Source organism: Salvelinus alpinus, chromosome 28 (assembly GCF_045679555.1).
Source record: "Salvelinus alpinus chromosome 28, SLU_Salpinus.1, whole genome shotgun sequence".
Taxonomy (NCBI): domain Eukaryota; kingdom Metazoa; phylum Chordata; class Actinopteri; order Salmoniformes; family Salmonidae; genus Salvelinus; species Salvelinus alpinus.
Window position 1 is genome coordinate 4,204,647 of NC_092113.1, and position 12,174 is coordinate 4,216,820.

General features: G+C 46.4%; 1 protein-coding gene across 3 annotated transcripts in view; it reads right to left on the reverse strand.

Moving 5' to 3' along the window:
* LOC139556981 (cadherin-4-like) overlaps positions 1–12,174 on the reverse strand; it is a 375,581-nt gene that overhangs the window by 9,123 nt on the left and 354,284 nt on the right. For all 3 annotated transcript variants that reach the window (XM_071371209.1, XM_071371208.1, XM_071371207.1), the window contains one exon: positions 10,816–10,958. In XM_071371209.1, the coding sequence (XP_071227310.1) occupies positions 10,816–10,958 (143 nt within the window). The remainder of the gene's footprint in view (positions 1–10,815; positions 10,959–12,174) is intronic.

Below are 12,174 nucleotides of genomic sequence, written 5' to 3' on the forward strand. Positions count from 1 at the left end.
CAAGCTCTGGACAATTACACCGTATCATCACAGCTAGCTAGCTGCAACCGAGTGGCTACTACTGGCTAACACCTCTGTCCCGAAGCAAGCACCAGTTAGCCTTGAGCTAGCCTCGAGCTAGGCCCATCTGCCGGCTAGCCGAAGAGGTCTACCAGCGAATTCTTGGGCTACAATACCTCTTTTGCCAATTGGACTGGACCTTTTTTTGCCGACACAGAGCCCTGCCAATCCATCACAACTGGTCTAAATCAGCTACAAGCTAATTTAGCCATTTTTTGCCGCTGCTAGCAGCTTTTACCTTCTGCACAGACACCAGCCCTGTTATTAGCCTGGATATTACTCACCAATTTACCAGCATCGGACTGTCTCTCGACAACAACGCCGGATTCCTGCCGTAATCCCTGAGCCACTACTTCTGATCCTCACAGCTAGCTTGCAGCTAGCGCAGCTAGCGCCACTGCCACGAAGCTAGCACCAGTTAGCAAACACAATTCTACAATTCACAACCTCTCTTTCGCCATCGCCATCCGGCTTGGATTCTCTGTCGACACGACCACGTCTGAGCAGACCCCCTCCGTCTGAGCAGACCACCCCCCGGGCTACTAACTTTAAACGCCGCGTGCTAGCTTAGTGGAGGCCTCCCTGCTCCATCTACGGCTGCCCCCTGGACACTATGATCACTTGGCTACATAGCTGATGCCTGCTTGACTGTCCATTAATTCACGGTACTCCATTCTGTTTATTTGTGTTTTATCTGTCGGCTCTGTGCTTTAACTCAGGATCTGTGTGTAGTTAATCCGACCCTCTCTGCCTAGTCGTCGCCATTTTTACCTGTTGTTGCTGTGTTAGACTAGCACCCTGTTATTGCTGCTGTTATCTTACCTGTTGTTTTAGCTAGCTCTCCCAATCAAGACCTGCAATCACTTTATGCCTTATTGTATGTCTCTCTCAAATATCAATACGCCTTGCATACTGTTGTTCAGGCTAGTTATCATTATCATTGTTTTGGTTTGCAATGGACCCCGTAGTTCCACTCTCCGTACCTCTGATACCTCCTTTGTCCCACCCCCCACACATGCGGTGACCTCACCCATTGAGACCAGCATGTCCAGAGATACAACCTCTCTTATCATCACCCAGTGCCTGGGCTTGCCTCCGCTGTACCCGTGCCCCACCATACCCCTGTCTGCACATTATGCCCAGAATCTATTCTACCACGCCCATAAATCTGCTCCTTTTATTCTTTGTCCCCAACGCTCTAGGCGACCAGTTTTGATAGCCTTTAGCCGCACCCTCATCCTACTACTCCTCTGTTCCTCGGGTGATGTGGAGGTAAACCCAGGCCCTGCATGTCCCCAGTCACCCTCATTTGTTGACTTCTGTGATCGAAAAAGCCTTGGCCTCATGCATGTCAACATCAGAAGCCTCCTCCCTAAGTTTGCCTTACTCACCGCTTTAGCACACTCTGCCAACCCTGATGTCCTTGCCGTGTCCGAATCCTGGCTTAGGAAGGCCACCAAAAATTCTGGGATTTCCATACCCAACTATAACACTTTCCGTCAAGATAGAACTGCCAAAGGGGGAGGAGTTGCAATCTACTGCAGAGATAGCCTGCAAAGTTCTGTCATACTTTCCAGGTCTATGCCCAAACAGTTCGAACTTCTAATTTTAAAAATTAATCTCTCCAGAAATAAGTCTCTCACTGTTGCCGCCTGCTACCGACCCCCCTCAGCTCCCAGCTGTGCCCTGGACACCATCTGTGAATTGATCGCTCCCCATCTAGCTTCAGAGTTTGTTCTGTTAGGTGACCTAAACTGGGATATGCTTAACACCCCGGCAGTCCTACAATCCAAGCTTGATGCCCTCAATCTCACACAAATCATCAAGGAACCCACCAGGTACAACCCTAAATCCGTAAACATGGGCACCCTAATAGACATTATCCTGACCAACCTGCCCTCCAAATACACCTCTGCTGTCTTCAATCAAGATCTCAGCGATCACTGCCTCATTGCCTGTATCCGCCACGGGTCCGCGGTCAAACGACCACCCCTCATCACTGTCAAACGCTCCCTAAAACACTTCTGCGAGCAGGCCTTTCTAATCGACCTGGCCCGGGTACCCTGGAAGGATATTGACCTCATCCCGTCAGTTGAGGATGCCTGGTCATTCTTTAAAAGTTACTTCCTCACCATATTAGACAAGCATGCTCCGTTCAAAAAATGCAGAACCAAGAACAGATATAGCCCTTGGTTCACTCCAGACCTGACTGCCCTCGACCAGCACAAAAACATCCTGTGGCGAACTGCAATAGCATCGAAGAGCCCCCGCGATATGCAACTGTTCAGGGAAGTCAGGAACCAATACACGCAGTCAGTCAGGAAAGCAAAGGCCAGCTTTTTCAAGCAGAAATTTGCATCCTGTAGCTCTAACTCCAAAAAGTTCTGGGATACTGTAAAGTCCATGGAAAACAAGAGCACCTCCTCCCAGCTGCCCACTGCACTGAGGCTAGGTAACACGGTCACCACTGATAAGTCCGTGATAATCGAAAACTTCAACAAACATTTCTCAATGGCTGGCCATGCCTTCCTCCTGGCGACTCCAACCTTGGCCAACAGCCCCGCCCCCCCCGCTGCTACTCGCCCAAGCCTCCCCAGCTTCTCCTTTACCCATATCCAGATAGCAGATGTTCTGAAAGAGCTGGAAAACCTGGACCCATACAAATCAGCTGGGCTTGACAATCTGGACCCCCTATTTCTGAAACTGTCCGCCGCCATTGTCGCACCCCCTATTATCAGCCTGTTCAACCTCTCCTTCGTATCATCTGAGATCCCCAAGGATTGGAAAGCTGCCGCGGTCATCCCCCTCTTCAAAGGGGGAGACACCCTGGACCCAAACTGTTACAGACCTATATCCATCCTGCCCTGCCTATCTAAGGTCTTCGAAAGCCAAGTCAACAAACAGATCACTGACCATCTCGAATCCCACCGTACCTTCTCCGCTGTGCAATCCGGTTTCCGAGCCGGTCACGGGTGCACCTCAGCCACGCTCAAGGTACTAAACGATATCATAACCGCCATCGATAAAAGACATTACTGTGCAGCCGTCTTCATCGACCTGGCCAAGGCTTTCGACTCTGTCAATCACCATATTCTTATCGGCAGACTCAGTAGCCTCGGTTTTTCTAATGACTGCCTTGCCTGGTTCACCAACTACTTTGCAGACAGAGTTCAGTGTGTCAAATCGGAGGGCATGTTGTCCGGTCCTCTGGCAGTCTCTATGGGGGTACCACAGGGTTCAATTCTCGGGCCGACTCTTTTCTCTGTATACATCAATGATGTTGCTCTTGCTGCGGGCGATTCCCTGATCCACCTCTACGCAGACGACACCATTCTATATACTTCCGGCCCTTCCTTGGGCCGGAAGGAAGGGCCTATCTAACCTCCAAACGAGCTTCAATGCCATACAACACTCCTTCCGTGGCCTCCAACTGCTCTTAAACGCTAGTAAAACCAAATGCATGCTTTTCAACCGTTCGCTGCCTGCACCCGCACGCCCGACTAGCATCACCACCCTGGACGGTTCCGACCTAGAATATGTGGACATCTATAAGTACCTAGGTGTCTGGCTAGACTGCAAACTCTCCTTCCAGACTCATATCAAACATCTCCAATCCAAAATCAAATCAAGAATCGGCTTTCTATTCCGCAACAAAGCCTCCTTCACTCACGCCGCCAAACTTACCCTAGTAAAACTGACTATCCTACCGATCCTCGACTTCGGCGATGTCATCTACAAAATAGCTTCCAATACTCTACTCAGCAAACTGGATGCAGTTTATCACAGTGCCATTCGTTTTGTTACTAAAGCACCTTATACGACCCACCACTGCGACCTGTATGCCCTAGTCGGCTGGCCCTCGCTACATGTTCGTCGTCAGACCCACTGGCTCCAGGTCATCTACAAGGCTATGCTAGGTAAAGTGCCGCCTTATCTCAGTTCACTGGTCACGATGGCTACACCCACCCGCAGCACGCGCTCCAGCAGGTGTATCTCACTGATCATCCCTAAAGCCAAAACCTCATTTGGACGCCTTTCCTTCCAGTTCTCTGCTGCCTGCGACTGGAACGAATTGCAAAAATCTCTGAAGTTGGAGACTTTTATCTCCCTCAACAACTTTAAAAATCTGCTATCCGAGCAGCTAACCGATCGCTGCAGCTGTACATAGTCCATCTGTAAACTACCCACCCAATTTACCTACCTCACCCCCCATACTGCTTTTATTTATTTACTTTTCTGCTCTTTTGCACACCAGTATCTCTTCTTGCACATGATCATCTGATGATTTATCACTCCAGTGTTAATCTGCTAAATTGTAATTATTCGATTTATTGCCTACCTCATGCCTTTTGCACACATTGTATATAGATTCTCTTTTTTTTCTACCATGTTATTGACTTGTTTATTGTTTACTCCATGTGTAACTCTGTGTTGTCTGTTCACACTGCTATGCTTTATCTTGGCCAGGTCGCAGTTGCAAATGAGAACTTGTTCTCAACTAGCCTACCTGGTTAAATAAAGGTGAAATAAAAAAATAAAATAAAAAAGAGGAGAGAGGAGAGAGGAGAGAGGAGAGAGAGAGAGAGAGAGAGAGAGAGAGAGAGAGAGAGAGAGAGAGAGAGAGAGAGAGAGAGAGAGAGAGAGAGAGAGAGAGAGAGAGAGAGAGAGGAACCCAGGCAGATATCCACACAGGGATTTCTGGGTAAATCGTGGAGATGATATCCTTATTCTTCTCCCTCCAGTCTGGGAATAATACCTTCAGCTGCTCCCCTATCCCCCCCCCCCACTGTCACAGTGCCGTGAAAAAGTATTTGCCCCCTTTCTGATCGTCTCTATTTTTGCGTATTTTTGATACTGAATATTAGCAGATGTTCAACCAAAAACTAATATTAAATAAAAGAAACCTGAGTTTACAAGTATTTAAAAAAATGGATACTTATTTTATTTATTTATTTAACAAAAACCTACAGTGCCTTCGGAAAGTATTCAGACCCCTTGACTTTTTCCACATTTTGCTACGTAACAGCCTTATTCTAAAATTGATTAAATGTTTTTTCCCCCTCATCAATCTACACAAAATACCGCGTAATGACAAAGCAAAAACAGATATTTAGAACATTTTGCAAATTCATCAAAAAATATAACTGAAATATGACATTAACATAAGTATTCAGACCATTTACTCAGTACTTTGTTGAAGCACCTTTGGCAGTGATTAGAGCCTTGATTCTTCTTGGGTATGACGCTACAAGCTTGGCACACCTGTATTTGGTAGGTTTCTCCCATTCTTCTCTGCAGATCATCTCAAGCTCTGTCAGGTTGAATGGGGAGTGTCACTGCACAGCTATTTATAGGTCTCACCAGAGATTTTCGATCGGGTTCAAGTCCGGGCTCTGGCTGGGCCACTCAAGGACATTCAGAGACTTGTCCCGAAGCCACTCCTGTGTTGTCTTGGCTGTGTGATCAGGGTTGTTGTCCTGTTGTAAGGTGAACCTTTGCCCCAGTCTGAGGTTCTGAGCGCTCTGGAGCAGGTTCTCTGCACTTTGCTCCATTCATCTTTCCCTCGATCCTGACTAGTCTCCCAGTCCCTGCCACTGAAAAACATCTCCACAGCATGATGTTGCCACCACCATGCTTCACCGTAGGGATGGTGCCAGGTTTCCTCCAGACGTGACGCTTGGCATTCAGGCCAAAGTGTTCAATCTTGGTTTCATCAGACCAGAGAATCTTATTTCTCATGGTCTGAGAGTTCTTTAGGTGCCTTTTGGCAACTCCAAGCGGGCTGTCATGTGTCTTTTACTGAGGAGTGGCTTCTGTCTGGCCACTCTACCATAAAGGCCTGATTGCTGGAGTGCTGCAGAGATGGTTGTCCTTCTGGAAGGTTCTCCAATCTCCACAGAGGAACTCTAGACCTCTGTCAGTGTGACCATCGGGTTCTTGGTCACCTCCCTAACCAAGGCCCTTCTCCCCCGATTGTTCAGTTTTGCTGGGCGGCCAGGCCTAGGAAGAGTCTTGGTGGTTCCAAACTTCTTCCATTTAAGAATGATGGAGTCCACTGTGTTCTTGGGTACCTTCAATGCTGCAAAAACTTTTTCGTACCCTTCCCCAGATCTGTTCCTCGACACAATCCTGTCTCGTAGCTCTACGGACAATTTCTTCGACCTCATGGCTTGGTTTTTGCTCTGAGCTACACTGTCAACTGTGGGACTGTAGACTATAGACATGTGTGTGCCTTTCCAAATCATGTCCAATCAATTGAATTTACCACAAGTGGACTCCAATCAAGTTGTAGAAACATCTATGATCAATGGAAACAGGATCCACCTGGGCTCAACTTCGAGTATCATAGCAAAGGGTCTGAATACTTATGTAAATAAGGTATTCCCGTTTTGTATTTCAAATACATTTTTAAACATTTCGAACAACGTGTTTTCGCTTTGTCATTATTGGGTATTGTGTGTAGATCGCTGAGGATATAAATGTTTATTTTTATTTTTTTAGAATAAGGCTGTAACTAAATCTGGAAAAAGTCAAGGGGTCTGAATACTTTCCGAAGGCACTGTATGCAACACCCAATTCCCATGTGTGAAAAAGTAATTGCCCCCTTACACTCAATAACTGGTTGTGCCACCTTTCTCTGCAATGACTTCAACCAAATGCTTCTAGTAGTTGTTGGAATTGTGTCCCACTCTTGCATGCAGAACTGCTTTAACTTAGCGACATTTGTGGGTTTTCAAGCATGAACTGCTCGTTTCAAGTCCTGACACAACATCTCAATTGGGATTAGGTCTGGACCAGGCCTGGGCAACTCCAGTCCTCGGGCGCCTGATTGGTGTCATACTTTTGCCTCAGCCCCAGCTTACACACCAACAATCAACTAATCATGATCTTCAGTTAAAAATGCAATTAGTTTGAATCAGGTGTGATTGCTAGTGATAGGGGAACACCAATCGGGCCCCAGAGGACTGGAGTTGCCCAGGCCTGGTCTCGACCTAATCCCAATGAAGAAGATTTAAAAAAAGATTTATGTAAAGCTCACAGATCTGGCGATTAAACTCGGCGACGGTGCAAGACATTTGACATTGAGGGCAGAAGAGGTGGAGAGTGAGAGGGAAATAAAGAGAACTTAGATAGGAGCGGGAAAGAGGTGGAGAGAGGGAGAGGGGTAGCAGAGAAGGATCGCTTGAACAGGACAGTAATAAGGTTGACTTAGAGTAGGCCACAGAAACACCTGAAGCAGAGACACCCAGTCAAATAAAAGGGTGGGTTGCAGATTGGGATATTGGCATACCTTGTTTCCTGCAGTCATGATCATATACATCATTTACGAGTTCATAACCTTCGACATTTAGCAGCAACAGTGGGGAAGCTGGCTAACTGACAGACGAAGTGGTCGAAGGAGGAATTACATTTACCATGGGGAGACTATCATTTCAATGTTTTCTGTTGTACAGTACCAGTCTCCAATACTCCTATGATGACCATATCCACAATAAACAGAGGTGTGGAAATACAACCTTGTAGCTGCCTGACAGTCCGTTCTCTGTGGTCTACCTAGTGACAGACGGACCATATTGTATGTTCTCATTCCATCGAAGTCCAGGAGATGAGTTCCTCCTAGACTAGTCTGTGTGTGACTCCCTCTACCTTCACTGCTCAGATGACTACATGGCTAAACCTCCAGCACTGCCCACAGCACTATGGATACTGTGTCCCTAACTTTCACTCCACTGCCTAGTCCTACTGTTTCAATCTCTACTCCCTACCTTTTCTACTGGAACAAAGAAGCTACTTGTGAGTGAAGAGTGGTAAGACACACACCACATAGCCTAAGCACACGCATGCACACACACACATGTACGCGCACAAGCACACACACACACACACACACACACACACACACACACACACACACACACACACACACACACACACACACACACACACACACACACACACACACACACACACACACACACACACACACACACACACACACACACACACACAGAGACTGGAAGGCTTCCCCTGTCTGGTGGTTTAGTGAGTTAATTCCAGTCATGTATGGGGGACATGTGGAAGCAGCTTGCTGAGGCTGATAGGAGAATTATGGGGGTTTTAACCAGCTAAATAAATAATTATGTTTGTGTAAATTCCTCAAAAGGATTTGTATTAGTTTTTTTCTTGATGTCAGCTAAAAGATTCCAGGCGTGAAGAAAGGACTTCTAGCAAGCGCCCCTTATGTTCTTTAAAAAGGAAACAAACAAATACATAGGTGGGTTAAAACAGACGTGTGTAGGTGACTTGGTGGTGACAGCCATGATAATATGGTTGCTCTCTCTGACAGTGTTTCTCTCCCAAATACTGTCATCCCCCTCTTTCTGTTTCTGCCCACTCCTCTCATCTTCCCTTCCTCCCACAACCCCCAGCGCGTTTTACCATAATCCCTCACACATTATTACTATAGACACTCCCCCTACACCCACACAGTCTGCAACGAACACACACACACACACACAATTTAGTCATTTAGTAGATGCTCTTATCCAGAGAGACTTGCAGGAGCAATTAGGGTTACCTCAAAACTGGGTTACCTCTGCATGATGGGAGGGGAGCGACAGAGGTGAAGACAGAAGCAGAGTGTAGAGAAACCACGTCACAAGCAACTCATAGGGTCAGAGGGCATTCAAAAGGTTTGTAAGGAGAGAGACAGGGACAGAGAATGAGTAATGGAAAAGGAGAAGGAAAAGGAGAGAAAGAGAGACAGAGGCATGGAAATGACGGGAGCGTGTCAGCCCTAATGGGTTTGCTGTCTAATCCCACCCCAGCTAACACATTTGGTTCCTTGGAGGTTCTGAGAACGAAGCCATACGTTTTCTGACCGGTAAAACTGAACTTTTTTTTTTTTAAATGTTCTGAGAACGGAAGAGAAAATAATGCCTGTTCTAGGAATATACATTTTTAGGGGACGTTCTGAGAACATTTTACTACGGTTCCCTGAAAGTTTTCCTGGGAAGTTTTGTTAAAGTTCTGAGAACATTTTACCACGGTTCCCTGAAAGTTTTCCTGGGACGTTTTGTTAAAGTTCTGAGAACATTTTACCACGGTTCCCTGAAAGTGTTCCTGGGACGTTTTGTTAAAGTTCTGAGAACATTTTACCACGGTTCCCTGAAAGTTTTCCTGGGACGTTTTGTTAAAGTTCTGAGAACGGGAATTAAAGGTAATTAAAGGTAATTAAATAATGTTCTGAGAACATGTTTCAATAAGATGTTTTAATAACACCGCTAGCTTAGTTTGAGTTAACTGTTTTGAATGACAAGCACAGATAGGACACATGGACATTAATTTGCTTTGGCATTAATCATGCAAACACATGCCTTTTTTATTGTGGCATGGTGTCAGTCAGATTGCAACCTATGATCTTCTCTTCTCTATACATGGAATGAGTCCACTGTGCCACCAGGAAGGAGCTAGCATGACATGTTTGTTTTTTTACTCATACAAAGCTTTTCATTTTAGTCTATTCAAACAGACCCCATTTCAAACGAAACAAGCACTCATTAAGATTAGGTGTGGCCAATTAGTTGCCGCGGCCAACATACCTGATCACGCTTAAAAAGATAGAGGATAGAGAGAGTTCTGTTGACGTTGAGAATGGAATGTGTGTGTTCCCGAAATAATATTCTTAGATCGTTCTTTGAATGCTACTAAGGTTTTCTTGTGCTTGTTATGGAAAGGATTGTTAATGTTCCCGAGAACATTATTTTAAATAGAACCACGAGGAAACCTGTAGAAAATGTTAAGCTGAAGTACTGAAATTACCACAAAGGAACGTTATTTCTTAACATTCTCTGAACTTTCTGAGAACATGACTTTAAAAAGAACAACGAGGAAACCTGTAGGAAACATTATGCTGAAGTACTGAAATTCCCACCTCAGAAACATATGGTTCTCAGAATTCTATGTGCTAGCTGAGTGTCCTTCACTATTCCCAGAATGTTGTAGGAAGGTTGTATGCAAAAATAACCATAGGACAACCAAGCTCTCACCAAGTTCCAAGAAACATATGGTTCTCAGAACGTTATGCGCAAGCTGGGACACTTCCTACCCCCGCTGCAGAAAACAACACAGGAAGTTACACATCACGGTCTCTGACGTTGTCAATCACTGGGAACACGCTCACGCACACACACACACGCACAGGCAGTGTCAATCATTCTTCAAAGCCATCCCAACTTTAGGTAAACACACCAATGCACTGCACGTCACTGATAAGGCACTTTGGGAGGGGGAAAGCATTCTGTTTGCTTCCGCATGAGAAAAAAGGAGAGTTGTTTGTTTGCTGTGATTGAGTTTGTGCTCGGTTAAGCTCAAGCTTGAACTGGGTGGCAGAGAAAACTGGATGTGCCACACTCATTGCAGAGGAGAAAGAAAGAGAGGAGGAGAGGTGAAGCGAGGGAAGAAAGGAGTACCGGTCAATACAGCATGACTAGCTCTCTGTAACCAGGAGTCTCAGCTCTAATTCAGCTTTACGCTGGTCTCTGCTCAACCCCACTGGGCCCACCTCTATCCTCTGCACCTCCTTTCTCTCAGTTTCTCTTTTTCTGCCACACACACACACACACACGAGCACACACACACACACACACACACACACACACACACACACACACACACACACACACACACACACACACACGAGCACACACACACACACACACACACACACACACGAGCACACACAATGGGTCTCACCATTGTCAACTGCGAGGAAGGTGGCTTCATAAATGTTGTTCTTGACGTAGATGGACTCTCTGTCCAGGGTTGCCGTGGTGATGATCTGACCGTTGGTGTTGTTGATGGACAGCCAGTCAGCTGGGTCGGCCAGTTTAGAATACCTGGACGGGCAGGGGGAGGAGGAGAGGAGGAGGTCAGACTAACAGGTTCAAAGAAATGACGTATACTCACTCTTTATCTGCGAAGAGGAGGAAGGTGGCAGGTTAAGAGAGCGGTTAAACACATGTAGACTAAATCAATGGAATGGGCATCACTTTCAAAAGTGCTGTCCAGTTGTATGCCAGTTACACACGCCCAGTTTAATGCTTCATCAATTTCTCATTCACAGCCTGTAGCTTACAGTCAATTTCACCTAATTTCCCACATCCCTGTACCAGGCGTTGGAGCCAATTCTGTTAGTGTAAACACTGTAGCTATGTAAATGTGTATGAGAGTAAGGGGGGTTTGTGAGGATAGGGGAGCAGCTGAAGGTATTATTCCAAGATAGGAGGGAGAAGAATAAGGGTATCATCTCCACGATTTACCCTGAAATCCCTGTGTGGATATCTGCCTGGGTTCTCTCTCTCTCTCTCTCTCTCTCTCTCTCTCTCTCTCTCTCTCTCTCTCTCTCTCTCTCTCTCTCTCTCTCTCATATGCACTGACGTAGAGAACACATTCACACCTGCAAACAGGCCTCCATGCCTAATACCCATACCCTCTCCCTCAGGCTCTCTAACCATGCATACCATGTTCCCATAGGCCTGCACTACGGTAAGTGGGCTGGAGAGAAGGTCTAAATGTAGGGATGGAGCGATGGAAAGAGAGAGGGATGGAGGGAGTAATCTCTCCCCTGTGGAGAAGATGTGGGGATTTTCCCAGCAGGCTAGTGGGCTGTATCCCAGGCTCTACACGGCCCTGGGAATGGGATGAGAGGGATGACATTTCCACACTGCCGTGTGGTCAGTGCGGCGGGTAGCTACCCGCAGACTGGAACTGGCAGCCTGTGAAATAACTACTGGGGAGGGAGCGTGGCCTGCGCAGAGGGGGGCAGGGATAAAAGACAGAGCGAGAGGGAGAGGAGAAAGACAGTGGCTAACTTTATTCGGAAGCTGCAGAAGCTTACTGCCCATGGAATCTGATGTAAGATGTTTGGCTCTGTAGAACAGTCTCTCTCTCTCGCTCTCTCTCTCTACTGTGCAAGTGCAACACACGAAAAACGAAAATGCAATACCAAGGAGGTGTGGTGCAAGTGCAATTAGGCTGAGACTTTTTCCCGAAATTCCCCTGACGTGAATATATCAACCGTGTTTTGTGACATTCACCTGACGTGATTAAAGC